At 47.8% G+C, this 21,042-nt stretch overlaps 1 protein-coding gene across 1 annotated transcript; it reads left to right on the top strand.

Annotated features, from left to right (window-relative positions):
- Positions 1 to 454: 454 nt before the first annotated feature.
- cavin1b (caveolae associated protein 1b) lies at positions 455 to 21,033 on the top strand. The gene is made up of 2 exons (XM_061706480.1): positions 455 to 1,293; positions 18,598 to 21,033. Exons 1-2 carry the CDS (start codon positions 763 to 765, stop codon positions 19,489 to 19,491), a joined length of 1,425 nt encoding a protein of 474 aa, XP_061562464.1. The 5' UTR covers positions 455 to 762; the 3' UTR covers positions 19,492 to 21,033.
- Positions 21,034 to 21,042: the final 9 nt, after the last annotated feature.

Genomic DNA, 21,042 nt, shown 5'->3' on the forward strand with positions numbered 1-21,042 from the left:
AGCTTGTTTTTAAAAATCATTCAATCCAAAGATTTTCCTCATGCGCTTGTTTTGTTTTGTTTTGCATTCAAACACGGGGAAGAATGTGTTTTTGATTTCTTATTATGTTATTATATTTCTTATTATATATATATATATATATATATATATACGGTGGGACGTCAGCGCTCTCTCCTGTTTTCGAGTGTGTTTTCCAGGGCGAGTTAGAAGGGTTTGATGATGCCTGACATTCCTTTTTTGTGCTGGGTCTGAGCATTTGGACGCACAATTCAGTTGAGCTCTGCTCGAACGACTCCAACCACACTGATAGGAAAAAAGGGGTTGGCCCTACAAGGTGGAGTCTTTTTTTTTTTTTTTTCTTTCCCCTGCTATGTGCATCCCAAATTTGTGTATGGGAGGGGAAAGGGAGTGGCTTGATGAGAGGGGGAGAGGCGAATGGAAAAAAAAAGGAGAGTGGCTAGAGAGAGAGAGAGAGAGAAATCACTGTTGGTTGGAGCTTGACTTAAGGGTCTCTCTGCCCGCTGAGGCATTCACATCCCGGAGCTCATGTGGTAACATCCAGCTGTGCTTGGCACCACCTACAAAGTGGCCTGAACGCAGGGTGTAGCAAAGACAGACAGGGTGCATTTATGCCTGAGACAAAAAAGGGTTTCTACTAGAAAGAGAGACTTAGTAGCAGGTGAGAAATCCAGCAGCAGGGACCAAGAGACCAACAACCGAAGAAGTCTGATCTATTAACGTAACACTTCCAACTTCACTGACATGGCAGCAATGGAAGCGATGGAGTGCTCCAGCGCTCAGCTGGAGCCACAGTCCCTCACGGAGATCTCAGACGACGAGGTCAACATTCCACACTCGGAAGATGAAGACGATGTCCTCGCTGCGGCAAAGAAAGAGCTGTCCGCCATGGAAACAGAGGGGGAGGCCGCCGAAGACAAGGATGAGTCTGGCAAGTCAGACCAGCAGGTGAACGGGGTGCTGGTGCTGTCTTTGCTTGACAAGATCATCGGTGCCGTGGACCAGATCCAGCAGACCCAGAGCGGGCTGGAGGCCAGGCAGCAAGAGATGGAGCGCTCGGTGACCGACATCCAGGGCGAGCTCACTAAGCTGTCCAAGAACCACAGCACCACGTCCAACAGCGTCAACAAGATGATGGAGAAAGTGCGGAAGGTGAGCGTCAACGTCAAGACTGTGAGAGCCACCTTGGAGAAGCAAGGGGGACAAATCAAGAAGCTGGAGACCAACGAGGCCGAGCTCCTGAAGAGACGCAACTTCAAAGTCATGATCTACCAGGTGGGTCGGATGAATGGGTGTGGCCCTCTTGCGAACAAAACGTCCTACGCTTTGATATCAAACGCAAGTGAAAACCTGATGGCGTATAGCTTTCCAGATATGGAAATAATCAATTGTTTCTCTTTCATGAAACAAATGCTGCTTTCGAAGAGGACGGAAGCCAATTCAGATGCCGGCCACTTCAGGGGTGTGGTTCGAGTTGAACCTTTGCTGGAAAGCATTCAAGTGACACGCCGCGCGTTTCCGTATCGCTGGGCGCTCAACCCTTACTTTGAAGGGAAAGCAAAAATGCCACGTCGGCTCAGCCATTAGCGTCAAAGAGATCATCGCAAGACTTTAGATTGGTCAATAATTTGTCAAAACAACAAGTCCTATGCGGGGGACTGACCAAACGCGTCGATTTGTAAAAACAAGATATGAAACTGACCTAGTTTGGACAAGAAGGTTTCTGCCCAACAGTGTCAATATGATCCAAGTATCCAAATACATATGAACTCAAACAAACTCAAAGTAGTGCAACAAAGTAGCCTAAAACCCTGCGCATTCATTTGTATTGTGATATGTACCATGTCAAGTATTTTGGTTTTGAATCCCAGATATTGTTTTACACCACCCCTGCCCCACCCCTGCTGTACACTCGGAATCCATTCCAGATATTTTCCTTCCATAGCACATGACGGATAGACCTGAAGAACACGAGCCTTCGCATGCGAGAATGCTCGCTGGTTGTCCAAGTCATCTACAATCCCCCTTGGAAAGTCAATTCTCTCTGGCTCGGTCCTCCTTTTCCAAAGGGGAAAAAAAAAAAAGCTGGAAAAGACCACAAGTGTGTCCTCGGTTGTGTTAAAGGTCATAAGAGAGGAGAAGGGGGGGATGCAAAGATGACATTGGAAGATAAACTCTTGTTTAGAGTGCTTAAGAGGAGTTCAGGGGAGCCTATGAGGCAGCAGCGTGATGCGTAATGGCTTGCAGCTTTTTTGCACAGCGGCGCAAGAACATTCAGAGTTTCCACCCTCGACTCAGACGTCATATGTCTTGGACCAACCGCTCGCTCTCTGTCGCTTGCATTCTCCATTCAGCTGCTCGACGGAGAGCTCCATTTTAGGCAGTCCACACTCACTATGAGCGTAGAAAGGACATGTTTGCCACATGTTCGGGAGTCTCTCTTCCTGAAAACATTTGAGACAATGCGAAAGAAAAGCTCAGACGTGAGAATTTCAAATCAAGTGAAATGTATGCAAGAAGGTCGCGATCGTTGCCATTTGGGCCGGCGGTTTTGATCTACGCGTGTGGCCGCCAGCAGTCACGACTTCAGATTCATCCTCTTTAAAGTAACAGACAAATGCGAACAGAAGAATGTTGAAAGTCTTTCGGAATCCTGATGACCTCCTGAAAGGCAAGCGAAGTACAACCCCAATTCCAATCAAGTTGGGACGTTGCGTTCAACACCAATAAAAGCAGAATCCAATGATTTGCAAATCCTGCTCGACCTATATTTCATTGAATACACGACAAAAGACAAGACATTTAAAGTTCAAACATCGAAAGTTCAAATAATCATGAACTTCGAATTTGATGGCTGCAACACGTTCCAAAAAAGCTTTACCACTGTGTTACATCACCTTTTCTTTGAACAAACATTCAATCGACGTTTGGGAACTGATGGCGCTAATTGTTCAAGCTTTGTAGGTGGAATTCTTTCCCATTCTTGCTCGATGTACAGCTTCAGCCGTTCAGCAGTCCGGGGTCTCCGTTGTTGTATTTTACGCTTCATTTTCAATGGGAGACAGATCTGGACTGCAGGCAGGCCAGTCTAGTGCCCGCAACTCTTTTACGACGAAGCCACGCTGTTGTAACACGTGCACAATGTGGTTTGGCATCGCCTTGCTGAAATAAGCAGGGGCGTCCATGAAAAAGACGTCGCTCGGATGGCAGCCTATGTTTCTCCGAAACCCGTATGTACCTTTCAGCATGAATGGTGCCTTCACAGATGTGTGAGTTACCCATGCCATGGGCACTAACACAGCCCCATGCCATCGCAGATGCTGCCTTTTGAAGTTTGCGTCCACAACGGTCCGGATGGTTCTTTACCTCTTCGGCCCGGAGGACACGACGTCCACAATTCCCCAAAACAATTTGAAATGCGGACTCGTCGGACCACAGGACACTTTTCCACTTTGCGTCGGTCCACCTTACATGAGCTCGGGCCCAGAGAAGCCACCGGCGTTTCTGGGTGTTGTTGATAAATGGCTTTTGCTTTGCATGGTAGAGTTTCAAGTTCCGCTTCCGGGTGTAGTGCCGAACTGTATTTACTCACATTTTGTGTTTCGGAAGTGTTCCTGAGCCCACGTGGTGATATCCTTTACACGTTGATGTCGGTTTTTGATGCAGTGCCGCCTGAGGGATCGAAGGCCACGGGCGTTCGATGTTGGTTTTCGGCCTCGCCGCTTCCATGCCGTGATTTCTCCAGATTCTCTCAACCGTTTGATGATATTATGGACCTTTTCTAGCCAATCATGGCCCCCACCTGTTCCCAATGAGCCTGTTCACCTGTGGGATGTTCCAAGCAGGTGTTTCATGAGCATTCCTCAACTTTCTCAGTCTTTTTTGCCACCTGTCCCAGCCTTTTTGGAACGTGTTGCACCCATCAAATTCTCACTTCATGATTATTTGCTAAAGACAATCAAGTTGATCAGTTTGAACATGAAATATCCTTGTCTTTGTCGTGTATTCAATGAAATATAGGTCGAACATGCTTTGCAAATCGTTGTATTCTGTTTTGATTTCTATTTAACACAACATCGCAACTTCATTGGAATTGGGGTTGTACATGCAACAGATCAACAACTCATACTCAAGCCTGTCACCTATATGAGCATGTTTGAACACAACGGACAAGAAAATACATGAAGCTGTAATGGGGACATGACAGGACGTCTTCTTTTTGTTTTTTTTTAGTCTTCAGTTCCAACAAAAGTGCTGTTGTGCCCTGCAAATGTGATTTTGTGAAGTCTCGACAATTTTATGGAAATTAGGCCTTTGGACTTGTTCTTCCGCTTCAAAGTCACAATGCAATGAAGCTGGTTAAAAGTGGGGTGTAATTACAAGGGGCAATCCATCTTCAAAATGTTAACAAAACGAGTACGAGGTTAGGGTTACGTCATCCGTGATGACGCACGATGGTGATGTCGTCAACGGGTGACTCGAAGATCGAAGATCTCTCCGATCAGTGCCTCGACCCTAGTCTAGCACTCGTCCAGGTTTAACCGCTGAACATGGTCTTCTGCTTTATTTGCTTGTCACTCAAAGTAAGTAAGTCAGTTTTGACTGTGCTCTAGCCTATTGCAGCTTGCCCATACGCATTTTGCAAACTGTTGAAAGCGTTTAGCGTTTTACCTCCTCCAAAGCAGGAAATACAATCGCAGCTCTCTGCTTCTGACGACCACCTGTCGTCAATGACCTCATTTCCAAAACGGCTCACAGGCTTAAACACATTTTCTTTTACAGTCAAACTTCGAACAAGTATTTAAACTACAAACCGCGAACGTTTCTGGAAAAACAAAAAAAAAGTCAATCGTTAGTTGATGAAACTATATTGAGCTCATTACTTCTTGAGCCCCTCGTATATCGGTTCCTGCTTGCATAGCAGAAAAAAAGCAAAATGACCGCTGTCATTGCCACGACGATTTTCTTTGGCCTGCGAAACCATGCCACAATCTTTCCGTGACATGTGTTCAAAGCAAGCCGGAAAATACAGACAGTCGGTGTCGTTGCGCGTTAATCAACCGGCGTCGTCGATGAAAACAATTTGGAACGTCTTAAACAAATTTTCAAACGGGAGCGACACCACACAAGAGGATTAAAAACATTGGCCGTGGATGTGCTGACTGCTCTGTGAGCGTGTGCTGTACTTAAGATGACTCACACACACACTTGTATCATCACCCCAAACCAGAAGTCTAGCGTAGTACCAAGAATGACCTGCGAGAGGCAGCGTGGTGCGACAGGGCATCAAGACTGAAAGAGAAAAACTAAAAGTAAAAGTAGTGGCTACGTAATAAGCCATTTGAGTGAATAACTCTCACTTATATTAAATTTGGAACATTCTAATTCATACAACTCTTCCTTTTTTTCGAATTAAAAATAAGTAGTCAAAAAAGTTAGTCGTCACGCAGTGAGGAAAAAAAAAAAAGATATTTTTCAGGAGAAAATGTGCATTGATCTGAAGGCTGCAGCACACCGAGAACCCAAGTGAACTGCGGTGCGGTGTGCAGGGTTTGGCAACGGATTTCATGAATGGCCACTCGGTCTGCCATTGGTTTTGAATCGTCCGAACGGTGCGCATTACAGCCAATGAAAAGGAATCTTTTAAAAACCCTTTTATTCTCACCCACATCACTTCTTCCTTAACGATTAGTCTCTCTTTTTATGGTTGAATAACTGTGATAAAGTACAATATACTGTTTTTACAGCATCAAACGCCTCGCTGTTCGGGGTGTCCACATACCCAGGGGCGGACCCAGGGGGGCGGCCACCGTCGACTGAGACCCTGCTCGGCCACCCCGCTCGCGGTCGGGCAAGCGTGCGTGAAACATTTCTGGGCACATTGCGATCTTGTGACATTGTGTTACGCGAGGAGGCCAGCGCTCGAGTTCTTTGATTTTCTTTCCCACGGTGTCTTTGAGTTTTATAGTCCCTTGCGTATGAAGCAGCCACGCATTCACTTGAGCAGTAGTCATCCCTCGCAGCATTTGCCTGTCTTTCATTTTACAATGCAATTAAGGCGAGCACAAGCTTGACACGGACCATGTGAAATGTTATTTTCAGAATATGCGGCAGGCCAGTAAAAAGCGAGCTGCGGGCAGCAAATGACAAGTGGGACAGCGTTGCTCTCATGCCTGTTTGACGCAAATTACAACTACCTCCGCGTTTGGCCAGATTGTTTTTAACTGGGGTCTGAGGCGTCGATCTTCTCGGACTTGGATTCGCGGGATGTGGACCGAAGCGGTTCTACGTACAGAAGAGAACACTCCGCTGCTAATAAAGACACGCAGCTACTGAGCGGTCGGCGTTTATTGCAGGGGCGGCGGGCTGCACAGCGCGACAGGAGCTTCGGGGTTGAACGTTGGATTTGAATCTGTGCTCTATTCGTCACTGTCAACCGCTCGACCGTTTCCTTCCACAAGTGAAGTCCTAGCGAGGTTTCGTGACTTTGTTACCTGAACCGAGGGAGCTATATTTTCGCAATGACTTCGTGCGACTCAGAAAGGGGACGGGGATGGCCACGGGCCCGTTGATCTGATAAAAACTCTTCCAAATTGTTCTTCATCTCTTGATGAAATTGAAATTGAAGTACGAGGTGCAGTCCAAATGAGACCAATTCGGAAACGTTCAGGGTTAGTGTTTTAAATACATGTTTGAAGGTTGTTGGGTTTTTTTCCCCAATTGCTAATTGTCAGTCATTTTGGAAATGATGTCATCGCTGTATGGCCGCCAGAAGCAGAGAGCTGCCATTGAATTGCATTTCTTGCTCTGAAATGGAAGCGCCCGCTCAACGTTTCGAAACGGCTGCCAAATGTGGATGGAGGCTCTTCGATTGTGGACGCCCACTTTTGTGGACGGCGCTGTAGCCTATGGCAGCATTTCGAAAACGTTCCGAGGCGGTTCCGTTCCAGGGCCAGACATTCAATCCCGGCTCTCTGCTTCTGAAGGGCATCCGACGACGACCTCGTTTCCAATGCGCCGGACATGAAGAAAACAGGCTTACACAAAAACAACAACAACCTTCAAGCAAGTATCTAAACTACAAACAGTGAACATTTCTGAAAGAAATGTAGGTTCCATTGAACTGGACTGGGCTCATTACTTTTGGACTGCTCCTGACTTTCTCACAGCTTCCAGGTGGAAGGTCGCGATGCGGAATCAGAGGCGTCACTGCCGTGTGTGTGTGTAAACTGTCACGTCGGTATGCGCAAAGCTGCAGCACTCGTGTGTTTGCGCACGTTGGACAAATATCCCGCTTCAGCGAGTTGCGTCCGAAAGGGGCATGACGAAGGGACCGGTGCAATTTCAGCAACTTCCGTTACTTGACAACATTTGCCCACACGCAGGCAGAAAGCTCAGCTGACGATACGACGGCCCAACCCTGGAATGTGATGGCTCGCCCCTTCCCGCTGTGTGCGAAGACATTTTAGTCCAACTTCTGTTGATTCGAATGATCGCATTTATTTACTGGAACGAGACGAGAGTCTCGTCGAGCAGCAGTAGCCCCGCAGTTTAGGACAATGTTACACGTTCAAACGTCAGCATCAAATCAAAATGAACATCAATTTGGACACGTTCGTGGATCTCGAGCATGTGACTGAATTTTGTCACGGAACAGATGTCCTCCGTTTTTGGAAATGAAGGAATTTTGGCCGACATAAATCCTGCACCTGCCCCATATCCATATGCGCACATGAAAAAATGGCGATCGCAGAACCCTCGTCCGCTGAATCTGCCAGCAATGGTTGCACTGCAAATACGGCGAGAGGGAGGCATGAAAGCAAATACTCAAATTGACTGATTGCTATAGAGACACAAAAAACAACAACAACAACAACAGGAAAAAAACGGGGGGGGGGGGGGGGGGGGACAAAGACAGGAAGTGAAAAGCTATTACAACAGCAATGATAGGAAAACAGCTAGCTAATCCAATTCAAAATTGAACAACTGCACATTTTGCAGTGGCTCAGTGTACAAAACTCAGTTCTTTTTTCCATTTTGGCAGAAGTTTAGAAAAAGCAAATGGAGTATGAAACGATGAAAATCGAGTAGCAACGTACAGCTCGAAAAGCCCAACAAATCATGATAAGATGAATGCAAGGGTAAGCCTCGACCCTGTTCCGATTATCGACCTCGCCCTTTTGCCTCCCGTTTCTTTGGATACTGTCGCCTTCACGGATTGGCTGCCTTTGCCCGTTTTTTAAAGCTCTCTCTTCCTTCGTTCGTTTCACCACATTCCGGGTGAATCGACTGCACTGTATTTTGAGAGCACAAATGAAACGTTAGCCTTGTCCCGCATTCCTGCACAATGCCGATGACGCTCCGTGGGGACCGCGCGTGGACCTTTGTCCCAAATATGGCCACGTGCAAGACAGACACCGTCCAGTAGAGACCGATAAGCCGAGAGGACAATAAAGGGCGCAGTAAGAATTTGTGACCCAAGATTCCCCCCCATCACGGTGATGGGTCAACATGCTAAACTGTAAGAGGTCAATGTAAAGGTGCTGAAGGAGTCCATCCCCACTGTGCTGGGTGACTCGGGTGTGTTACGATGAAGAGGCAGAGACCATATTTAGACAGCCGATTCATTGCACAAGCAGCCATTGTTCTCTGCCTACTCATCTTCACGTGGAACCATTTCTGTTCCAGCAACCCCGTTCCTCACTCCCACTCGGAACCTCCACGGTCCACCCATGTGGACAATTCCCTCCAAATCTTTTCCTCCTCAAGCAACCGCGCCCGAGCCCGCCCTACCCGCCTTCCCATCGCCCTCATTCCTGCTCCTCTCCTCACATTTGGATTATTTGCTTTTTACATACTTGTTTTGTTCACTCAGCTGCTCTTCCATATAAACCTGAAATAGTCCTGGACTGGAGTTCAAAGGCATAATCCCCACCTTTTCTTCCAACTTCTCTCTGCTTATGCTCACCAGGGAGCCTGTCCAGCTGAGTCTACCCTGGGCTGGTTAGTCCTAGGGGTGTTGTGAAAAGGGCAAAAAGCGCGACTTGAGCTTGTGCCAGCTGCATAAAAGTTATTCACTGGACTCCCAGTGTTTCTGTCAATAAAGTCTGTTTTTCTCACCCCATATTGTCATTGGCATTATCTTCAAATATTTGGAATCCTTCTTTTGGGCTTCTCTGGATCCTGACCTTTTCAAAGTATGAGAATCCTGGATTCACAAACCTCGGGTGGTTACGAATTGTTGTCCCGCAGACACAATGTATTCAACTGTAAGGGCGTAACTGTACACGTATTCATATTCCGATTTTTCGGTACAGTACCGAACAGTACCGATCCTATTCGGTCGGGGGCAGGAAGTGCCTCGCTTTTTGTATCTGTAACTACGGTGCAGCTTCGACTCTTGCAAGCGGACGTCGCTGTTAGCGATATGTTTTTTCGCAGTCCGTCAGACTACAAATTCACCCGTTTGCTGATTTTCTGGGGGATCGTTTGCTTATTCAGGTTTTGGGGAGATTTTCTCCATGTAACAAAAGGTGACACTTTTTTTTCAAAATCATAATATGCCAGATCTCGTGGGCCACTGTCCCACGTGTTCCTCATGTGAAATCAGCAGAAAGATTTGCAAAAAAACGACACAGAGCATTTTGCTCCATTGCACAGCCCGGGAGTTATATTTGCTAATGTATCATGAGCAAAGCCCCTTCTCGTTCACAGGTCGACCCAGGCCTGTCCAAATATGGACATCGTAGTCTCAAACGCTCCGGGCTAAGTTTACAAGGCCGATGGTGTGAAATGTTCTTTCAACAAAGACCGGCCCATTTTCTTTTTCGGGAGTGTTCCCTCTAAGGTTCATTAGATACAAAAGGTGCGTGTGACAGCAAGATGGTGAAGTCATGTGCGAGGGCAAAATTGAGAAAGAGGGTGAGAGGATCAAAGAATGAGAGTATGGAGACAATGTTAAGACAGCGATGTCATGTCTAAAAATAGCACCTCTCACATACTTGTTTGATTGTGTGAAGGAAAGAGCCATTGAGAATGGGTTCCTGTTTGGTCACCAACATCTGATACACGGCCTAAAAGAACACGCGTTGACATCTACACCACAACGTGGGATTGTTTCTATAAAATGCTTCCTGAGTCGAATATGGTTGTCAGGAACAAGAGAAGGGAATTGCAAAGTTACATGTACAATGCCGCCAAAATCCGTTTGGATCCCCACCGTCTTACCCTTTCATTTCCGAGACCCCTTGTCCTCATTGAGCTAGACGAGAGCCTCCCGCGGATGACTTTGGGCGAGAGGTGGGGTACACCGCTCGGTATTATCACGACAGTCGCTTCCAATTTGGGATAGCGCGGAAGCTTTTGCATTTTCACTGTGCTACACGTGAAGGGCATCGACCGGTCCGTACCGTACGACCTCGTGGGCTTACCGAGCACAGCAGTACCTCAAAGACTGGAGCTTGGCAGAGAATCCATACTTTTGGAACCGAATGAACGGAAGTGAAAGGAAAACTTTCCCAAAGAATTCCTGACTTGCGACAGATCCAGATTGTGACACCGTGTCCCGCTTGTGTGACACTCGTGATGAAAGCCAGATCGAAGTTCATTTTCCGCACAATACTATGGCAAGCTAAGCTGAACCGTGGAAGGAGTTTATCGTGTTGAGGTGGTGTTCCTCAGAGGAAAGCCCCCCGCCCCCCACCCCTCCCTTCCCAGATAATGAGGCCTAGCATTCAGTGGGCAACTGCATAACTGGCAAACCATAAATGACAGCGGCCTGGACTGCGGTTTTCTTTTGTATCGAAACTGCGTCAAACTCCCCTCTTACAAAAACTTTTTTTTTTTTTTTTTTTTTTTTCATTTCTTGACTTTACAACTCGGGAATATGAGTCACACACGGATGACTCATATTCCCAAGTTGCGGTTATACTCAAACTTAATCACATTTTGTCTCCTCATATGATTCCATTGTTCATGTGATTTTAGTCATAAATCCTCCGAAAGGCTTGTTGTGATACTGCCCCCCCCCCCCCCCACCCAAAAAAAAAAGGGGTCAAAAGAGGTGTTACTACTCAAATACTTTTACATACTCAAATGTTTATTTGGTAGTTAAGAAGGAAATAGTATGTGTAGTCAGAGCTATACGACAGATGTTCACAAGTCATTTTTTTCCAAATGAGACTCACTTTGAAATTTGACAAAGTCAGATGACTTTGTGATCCGGTGGTGCCAAACTAAATCGATGGAAATACTTGGAGATCATTTCACAGTCTGATTTAGACTGCTGATATTTGCTTTGATATTTTCACGCTTTTCAATGATTGAGTCGATTCCTTATTTCCTCATTTATAAACTTGGTTTGCATGAGCGCCTGTGGCTCATTTTCTAATTGGAAAAAAAATTGCTCCTCATGAGCCTCATTTTCCAGCCGAGCCTCGATTGAACATGTGTTTCATCTCGTTAGTTTGTGTATTGTGTTCAGTTCTGGTTAGATCCAGTTTTTTTTTGGTTCGGGTTTGTGTAGTTAATGCTTGCCATGTTACTGAGTCCGTTTATTTATTTGTTTGAAACTCTCCTGGTTGCAAGAGTTTTGGTATGTGTTGTTAAGCCTTGCAGGTGCCCAGTGCATTAGTCATTTCTGCATTTTTGCCAGTCCATGAGTTAACGACTTCTTGTTAATTGCGTGACAAGCCAGATGAAGGTGCAATTTAATTTCAGTCAAAATAGTAATATGTTATTTTGAGAAGAGCAATCGCAAGTAACACTGATCCAGATTCACTTCGGTTCGAAATTCATTTCCTAAGGATTTGAAATAGATCCTTTTTTTTTTTTCCCCCCCCCCATTACAAAATCACCTAAAAAAAGATGCAGCCTCATCTGAGAAGAGTCCTTTTTGGACCCGGGCCACATTGTACAACCCCAATTCCAATGACGTTGGGACGTCGTGTTAAACATAAATAAAAACAGAATACAATGATTTGCAAAGCATGTTCGACCTATATTTCATTGAATACACTACAAAGACAAGATATTTCATGTTCAGACTGACAAACTACAGTTTTTAGCAAATAATCATTCACTTAGAATTCGATGGCTGCAACCCGTTCCAAAAAAGCTTCTTTACCACTGTGTTACATCACCTTTTCTTTGAACAAACATTCAATAAACGTTTGATAACTGAGGACACTAATTGTTGAAGCTTTAGAGGTGGAATTCTTTCCCATTCTTCTTTACAGATTCAGCCGGTCAACAGTCCGGGGTCTCCGTTGTCATATTTTTTACGCTTCATAATGCGGCACACGTTTTCAATGGGAGACGGGTCCGGACTGCAGGCAGGCCAGTCTAGTGCCCGCCCTCTTTTACGACGAAGCCACGCTGTTGTAACACGTGCAGAATGTGGTTTGGCGTTGTCTCGCTGAAATAAGCACGGGCGTCCATGGAAAAAGACGTCGCTTGGATGGCAGCATATGTTTCTCCAAAACCCTGTATGTACCTTTCAGCATGAATGGTGCCTTCACAGGATGTGTAAGTTAGCCATGCCATTGGCACTAACACGGCCCCATGCCATCACAGATGCTGGCTTTTGAATTTTGCGTCCGTAACAGTCCGGATGGTTCTTTTCCTCTTCGGCCCGGAGGACACGACGACCGCAATTTCCGAAAACAATCTGAAATGTGAACTCGTCGGACCACGGAACACTTTTCCGCTTTGCATCGGTCCGGTCCATCTTGGATGAGCTCGGGCCCAGAGAAGCCGGCGGCGTTTCTGGGTGTTGTTGATAAATGGCTTTTGCTTTGCATAGTAGAGTTTCAAGTTGGTTTTCATTGGTTTTCTGAAGTGTTCCTGAGCCCACGTGGGGATGGATATCCTTTCCACATTGATGTCGGTTTTTGATGGAGTGGCGCCTGAGGGATCGAAGGTCACGGGCATTCAATGTTGGTTTTCGGCCTCGCCGCTTGCTTCCATGCAGTGATTCCTCCAGATTCTCTCGACCGTTTGATGATATTATGGACCTTTTCTAGCCAATCACGGCACCCGCCTGTTCCCAATGAGCCTGTTCACCTGTGGGATCTTCCAAGCAGGTGTTCGATGAGCATTCCTCAACTTTCTCAGTCTTTTTCGCCACCTGTCCCCGTCGGACATGTGAGTTGCCATTTCTCAGGTCTCTGAGGTGTGGAACGTGGTCATGCTCTTTTCCCAGACTGATGTTGATGTGGCTTGCTACCAAGACTGACACTGACTTTTTTTTAACTCGCTGCAATGACCAATCTCAGCAGGCAAAAATATGGTGGCACTCAAAGATCAAAGAGGCTCACTCATGGACTGGTGCAAAGGGCGACGGGTTTGGGGCTGCCAAACCAACGGCAAATCAATGTTATGCCACTAAACTTGACTAATTTACTCTTTTGACCGTTTAATTGGCTGGCCGATTTAATCGGCTGATTTGAGCCCTTCTCATATCAGCAAAAAGTGGACGGTTTTTGTTGATTTTTCCCGTTTTAATTTTTGTACACACATTAGCATTACAACCCTATGACATTAAACAAACATTTTTCAAAATTGGGGGAAATGTTTTTTAAAAATCAACTGATTTTTAGCAATGTTTTCTCTCTGTTGTAAAGTTAAACAAATACTAACGAACATCGTATTGAGTATTGTAAAAACGGTCAAATGTTCTGCCTGTAAGTTATTTTATGAGTTCTCTATCTTTTGATGAATCGGCTGATCAATCAATTTGATTGTGCCAAATATGCGATGTCAAAAAGGTCCATCTTGGTCGGGCCCCACTTTTGACTCTTTTGCGATCCTCGCATTCCTCCGATGTTCGCGTGGAGGGCACAAACACAAACAGCCGTTGAGGAAACCACTTTCTTTTCCAGCTTTATAAATCTGCCCAGCTCCTCCATTGTTCTTGAAAAGACTCACACGAGGTGGCCGTGGCAACGGCCACTCCGGGCCCGCGTCACTGTTAGCCGAGCGTGGGGAAATGTACATAATATCGGCCGAGTGAGGACCCCAGGGCGGTAACATTCAATCTGATCGTCTCAAAAGTTCTTTTGAAAACCATTTCCAAATGTTACGAGTAAAATGTCAATTCACCATTACCTCAATATTTCGGGGTTTGCTTACCTTCACGTCTGCGTCTACGTGAGCGCATTTGCATTTGTCGATATATCTGCACGTGCCGACGTGTTAAGCGCACGATCGGAATGCCGCCGAGCCCAAGTATGTGCTGAACACGGGCTCCGGTGCTAGCTGACAATGGCAAGCTGTGTCTTGCGGGGAGGAAGAGTGAACACTTCACAGCTTCCACACTTCAGCACGCCCGCAGCCTTGGAAACAGTGCACGAAATCTTTATTTTGTGTTAGATTCATGGATGCGCAAGAACAAAGCCGCCCCGCTCGAGCGCGCACGATAAGTGTGCTCGTACTGGTCGTCGGCACAATCTTCTTGGCCAATGGCCGTGCAAATACACCGGCGGTGGTGAGAACATTTTCCTGTAGCCTTTTGGCTTATCTGGAACCAAAACATACGGAAATATTTGCGACGTCGCCACGGCGCCGATGCCGGTCGGCCTCGTTCCCGATGATCGAATATCCCGCATTCGGTCATCCTTCCAACGGTGAGCTGCAAGGTAACCAACCGCAAAGGAATTGGAAAACAAATGCCGGCGTGACCGGGGGTAAGGAACGAAGGGAATTTGTGCAGATGGAAGGAAATAAACAAAACAAAAAACGAAGAAGAAGAAGAAGAAGAAGAAGAGCAGCAGACAGAAGTAAAAAAGAGTCAGAATGGAGGGGGCGAGAAAAGCACGCTACCACGCTCCGGCGCAACACCGGGCCGGGTGACTCATCCCTTTCGCATGCCATCACTTTATATAGCAATCTCGCTCTCTCTGGTCCCATGGCTCCGACTGGAAAAAGAAGGGGAGGAATTGGAAGTTCCCTCCCAAGATTTGGACGCCGCGTGTGACCATCACACGCTTTTCCCATGCTACTCCCTCGAGAAATGACTTTCCGCAAAAAAAAAAAAAAAAAAAAAAAGAAGCACACGCCGCTTCGACTGGACGAAAGCGCGTACGTCCGCAAAAGACAAAACGCCGCTATTTTATCCTGTCATTAGAATTACAAAGTGAGCTAAAACCCCCCCAAAAAAGGCGCGAGCAACAACTTAGCCAGCAAATGGCCAAGTTGCACTGTGCAGTATATATCAAGAAATCCTCTTTTTTTTTTTTTTTAAATTCCACGATATAGTCGACTTATAATCAAATCTAATCCAATCGGAAGAAAATGACAACCTTAAAATATAACCTTGATGTGTGAGTGGGTCTTTTCACGTACGCCTACAATTCCATGCCCCGTTGGCCGACGTTACGTTTATGTCGTCATTGCACGGAGTTCGAAAGTCAAAATGAAAATAATCATCATAATAAGGTTTGACTGAATGGACCGATTTATTCGGGCCCCCCTTGCAAAACGGAAATACGGCGTCCCCGTCGGAGGCCCATTCGGTTCTTCTTAACCTCACCCGATTCCGTGTTTTCCTGCTCGACTGGAAAACCCCGCAGCATGCGCGAGGCGCTGTTTTCATGTGTAATGGAATGTGTACTCCTACAGCGGACAGGACTGATGTTGCTCACGCAGGTATGACACACACACACACACACACACAAAGACATCTGGCTTTGGGTTAGCAACAAGGGGAGTTGACGGTAGCTGAAGTCGAAAGAGGAAAACGGTAACAGAGAGGGGTGTGTTATGGCGGGATTCCTCTCCGCGGAGCTGATGAGAGGTTGCGGTGCGGGCGGAGTCGTCCGACGAACGCGTATTGAGAGGTCGCCCTGCAACGCGTCGACAAATACTTCGCAGATGCTCGCGGCTCGGGAAGTCGCCTTGAATCATGCCGAAAGGAACCAAACGAAAATGGCGTATGTCTATTTTTAGATTGAGCATGAGGACGAGCACACAGTTCACGAAGAGTACGCTTCTTTTGCTTCGTGTCGCTGGCGCGTCGTCTTGTTTTATGACGCCACTTCCGGCTGGGGCGCCAGGGTCTTAAACGAGGAGCTCTCTTGATAAATTTGACATGCGCAGAAAAAGACAAAAAAGCGGCGGGGCGCTGACGTGACGTCGGCCACTGCTGATTGGCTCGCTCTGGAAGTCAGTCAAACATCGGTTCCTCGCTTGCTACGCTCGCGCGGCCGGAACCTCAAACGGTCACGTCGCGACGGACAGAACACATAAAAGCTCTCCTGTGAGCCGGCAGGAAGTCCATCCGGTCACCAATGCGTCCACATTTTGTCCCATTTGGCGGCGTGTCGGTGTGCCGTGACATTTCCCAATTGTAAAATATGCGCCGAGCCGGTTCTCTTAATCCGGTCGGCGCGCGCGCTCGCACGCCAGAGGAATCCTCGCTGTTTGTGTGCATCAGGGAGGCTTCGGCGCGCGTGATGGTCGGTGCCTTGCTCGAGGGCACCCCGGTTAGCGTCTCCCCGACAACTAGTCGGCGTTTTGTCTTTTTGCGCGCGGCGGGATGGACCGCGATCGTTCCGGCCGTCGAATCCCGAGGGAGCGATTGTTACAAACCGAGCTACGGTACAACGGCGTCGAATGTTTTTCGTTTGTTCGAATGTATCGACGTGGCGGGCGTTCCACGTCGACATACTCGCGGTGGAAATGGCACCTAAAACATTGCGCGGAAAATCAGTCAAAGTTGTGTCACGTGGAAATAAACGCCTTTCGTTCAACTCCCGTTATTTCCCCGACGGCGCTACGGCCTGTTCCGGAACGCCGGTCATTTCCCTCCGTTCGGGCGCAAATCATACGTGGAAATTGTTTCTCCTGTTTCGCTCGCACAAAAGAGAACTTCGGTCGAGACCGTCCAATAAACACACGCTCGCACCGGCAGCGCCGCGTACCTCGTTTGTCTGTTTTCCGTGTGTGCCTTCCTGCAGCTTCGTGGAGAACAATGTCCCATTAAATTTGGAGGTTCAGGATGTCAACGCAACATGGCGGACGCTCGAACCTTCCCAGATACTCCGAACGTGCTTTCGTGACGTATGCGCGCGTATGGAACGCTCACGGCGATTCGGGACAAGTGAAGCTTTCTGTGCCGTGGCGGAACTTTTTGCGCATCCGTCGAGTCGCTGCTGAAATCCGACCGCATTTGGCAGGTCGGCAGCACCTTCGAACCAAATTACCGTCGCCCGACTTCAATAGCGCGCACGGAACATTATTGGTGAGAAGACAAGTCTGGCCAGTACGAAGAGGTCAAGTACGGCAGCGTTTCAAGCCGCGAAGGAAGACTTGTCATCGAGAAGCAAATATTTTCCGTTTTCCTTTCGACGCAGCTGGTCAGGAAAGGCAGGCGGGATTCCTCTTTCAAGGTCAAACGGACCCGAGACACCGCAATACAATACCTTCATAAAAGCGCCGTCGGGCCGCGGCAGACGACAATAGAATGGAGATGCGCCCCGCCCTCGCCTCGCTCCCGGCCTTTCGATGCCGTCATCTTCCTGCTGAGCGCATTTTCCACTTTTCCGCATCTCTCGAGCATCGTCCGATTTGCGCCGGGACCGACTTCGTGCGGCGGCGGCGTAAGCCCACCTTCCTGTGTCTTTTGTTCGGAATCGATCGTGTTCCTGTTTTGATCGACCGAAGGAAAACGCGCAACATTTCGCGACGACATCCGCCTTCAACGCTCGGCATCGTGGAAAAGGGAAGTTCGTCTTTTCCAGCCCTTCGTTAACAATCTCGAGTGCATTGTATTCCAAAGGTGAAGGGTCACGCGAGACGAGGGGGGGGAGGCTTCCTCGCGCGTCGCGCTCGGTATCCAAACTCTTACGCAGAAACTACCCGAACCGCTCGCCGAGTCTCCGTTTTTTTTTGCCGACGATGCCGATCATGGCGACGGTTCCGATGCAATGGTCGCACCAGTGAAAAGTTTCATCTAGCGGCTGTGACAACTGCAAATCCAAGGAAGCCTGTCAGGAGAACTTTACCTTTGCCCTGACACGCGTGGGCGAGTAAACGGGTCGTCACACCCTATAGCAACGCGAGCGTCGGGGCAACGCTGGCACGCGGCTTCGCTCGGAAAATAGGAGCTGACACAAAACTTTGGCCAACGGCGTTGTTTTCCATTGCCTCGCCTCCGCCAACTCGAACGTGCATTTGGTTTCTCTGCAATTTCTCCCGCCGGCATGACTGACGTGAGTCAAACTGGAAGGATAATCGCAAGGTTGCGCGGTGAACCGGGAACACCTCGGTTCTAGCTCGTGTGTAATTCCGCGTCTTTTTGCGTGACTTTGACGAGCGCCTCGCGTGCCTCACTCCGGTCATCTTTATACTCGTGTTTATTTGAAAGCGCGGAAAGCCCTAACGAGCACACGTACTGCACATCGAGACATCTTGATGGGTTTTCATTGTGCAGTAAGGATACGCAGCAGTCCAATCGCCAAGAAAAATGGAACGGTGACCGGTTTGGAAGCATTTGATGATATTCTATTCGTAATTAGTGCGTGGAAATCGAGCACGGTTAATTGCCTTCACATTAATCGATACCTTCTCTCTTCTCCCCAGGACGAAGTCAAGGTTCCCTCAAAACTCAATGTGTCCAAATCCATGCGGGTCTCTGAGTCCGTATCGGGGAGCAGAGGAGGGAGCGTGCTCGAGCTCAAGGAAGCTGCGGAGGAGGAGGCGGAAGAAGGAGACAAGGAGAACAAGCCCACCGTAGACCTGTCCTCGGACGAGGAGGGAGTGACGATCGAGGACGTCCTCGAAGAGACCCGTGCTGAGCGCATCAAGCGTAGCAGTCTGCAGCGTGTACAGACCCTGAAGACAGTGTTCTCCAAGGAGAAGATGGATAAGACCAGGGCGAAAACCAAGGAAAACCTGGAGAGGACCAAGCAAAAAACCAAGGACAATCTGGAGAGGACAAAGCAGAAGACGAAAGCCAATCTGGAGAAGACCAAGCAGAAAACTAAGGAGAACATCGAGAATACTAAGCAAAAGGCTAAGGAGAACCTGGAGAAGACCCGGCACAACATCGAGAAGAAGATGGGAAAGCTAGGAACACGCATGAGCGTCAATCCCGAACGCAAGCAGAAACTCCAGACATCCCGTGACAAGATGCAGAAAGCCTTCACGCCGGACCACGTGGTTTACGCCCGGTCCAAGACCGCCGTGTACAAGGTGCCGCCTTTCACCTTCTGCGTCAAGAAAGTCCGCGACGGCGCCGTCGAGGTCGTCCAGGGCACCGAGATGGTGGAGGTCTCCCAGAACGCCGAGCTCTTCGACCGAGCGGACGCGGAGCTCGAGGGAGGGGCGGCGGAGGTCGAGATGGAGATGATGAACGGCGGAGGGGAGGATGAAGACGAAGACGAGGACGAGGACGACGAGGAGGAGGAGGAGGAGGAGGACGAAAGCCACGATGCCGGGGAGGATAACGAGGATAAAGACAGAGACAGCGACTAGATAAAGAACGAGGAGTTTTAACTCCTGTAAAAAAAAAAAAAAAAAAAAAAAAAAAATTTAAATAAAAATAATAAAAAATCCCCCCAAAAAGAATCCAACGTAAGGATTGAACAGATCTGCTCTCTCCTCCTTCAATTGTTACGTTGCGTCTCGTTCCTTCGGGACTCAAAGCGGTCGCGTGTTCATTTCAACTAATTTTCAACTAACCACTCTCACACTCTGACCCTCCTACGACGAAGGCCTCGTCGAGCTTCCCTTTTTTGAGCAGAACGCGCGTCAGGAGACAAGCTGCCTCCGGACGCCCCTACTGCACCTCGCGCTTTCGGACGTTCTGCCCTTAAAGCAGTGTTGTTTCCAGCGCCGCGTCCAATAGACACAAACGAGGCATCGCTCGATGGCGGTCGAGCATTTGCATCGGCCTCGAGCAAAAATAATCATCCTCAAATGAAAAGGGACGACGCGTCGCGGCCCTGATCTTTTTCAAAATGAAGGCCTTAACGGCATCGGTTGCCTCGCTTCACCTTCTCTATTACAAACGGCGGGGAACAATTTGCGAGCTTTAGCTTTTGAAAGCGTTCCGCTTCCGGAGCAAGGAATTCAATCGCATCTGACGGGCGGCCCGCAATCGAATCGTTTCCAAAATGGCTGACAGGAAGAGGACCGGCTTCCGCAGAACTTCACCGTCAAACGGGTATTCCAACTGAAAACATTGAAATGAAATCGGGCATGCGCATTCATGTTCCGCTGCGCCCTCGCGCTATGACGCGGATCCTGAGATCCAGAGAATGACGATCAGATCATCGTTTTAACTGTCGTCCACATTTTCCGGTATTTGTCGTCTCTTTCTTGCTTCGTATCTTAAAGGTTGCGCGCGGAGTCACGTGAGTCCGTTGCAAACGCAGATTGCGCCATCCTGCAGCCTGCTGCTGCCCCCTGGCGCTCGACCATCAAATTGCCACATCAAGTCCAACAATTCCCACATTTGTGTGACCAATGCCTATTCAACTGTATGATTGGTTCTCGTGGGGTCAAACTCCTATTAACTAACTAGATTAATGTACGTTTTGCGATGACTGCCTTCCTTTGGGCAAGATCAAATATAAGTCGATTTTCCAAAATAACTCAAGCATGGAGGAGGGAGGGAGGAAGTGGGATGTGGCCAATTAGGCTGGGGGAGGAACAGAACATTCTGTAAACTGGATGAAATGTCAAGTTCTACAGTACTTTTCTCGTCGAAGCTTGTTTCTAGTCCAGGAGGAAGTGTGTTTCAGTTGTGTTTGATTTTGTAAATAATCACAGTGCCGTTCATAAGGCATAAAGTACATTTTTTTTTTGCATACAGCTGCCGGCACATACCTTGCCTTTAGAAGTTTCTTGACACGCTTATGAGAGAAGATCAAATATTTCAGCTTTTTTAATGCACAATTTATCTTAGTGGTTTCGTGATCGGCACTTCGAAGTGAATTAACATTGTTGTAACTGATTATTGTACAATGTTTCTTTCCTTAACCACTAATTAATTAATAAAAGCTATTTAGTTCAGTGATGTTT

This window comes from Phycodurus eques, chromosome 19 (assembly GCF_024500275.1).
Source record: "Phycodurus eques isolate BA_2022a chromosome 19, UOR_Pequ_1.1, whole genome shotgun sequence".
Lineage (NCBI taxonomy): Eukaryota > Metazoa > Chordata > Actinopteri > Syngnathiformes > Syngnathidae > Phycodurus > Phycodurus eques.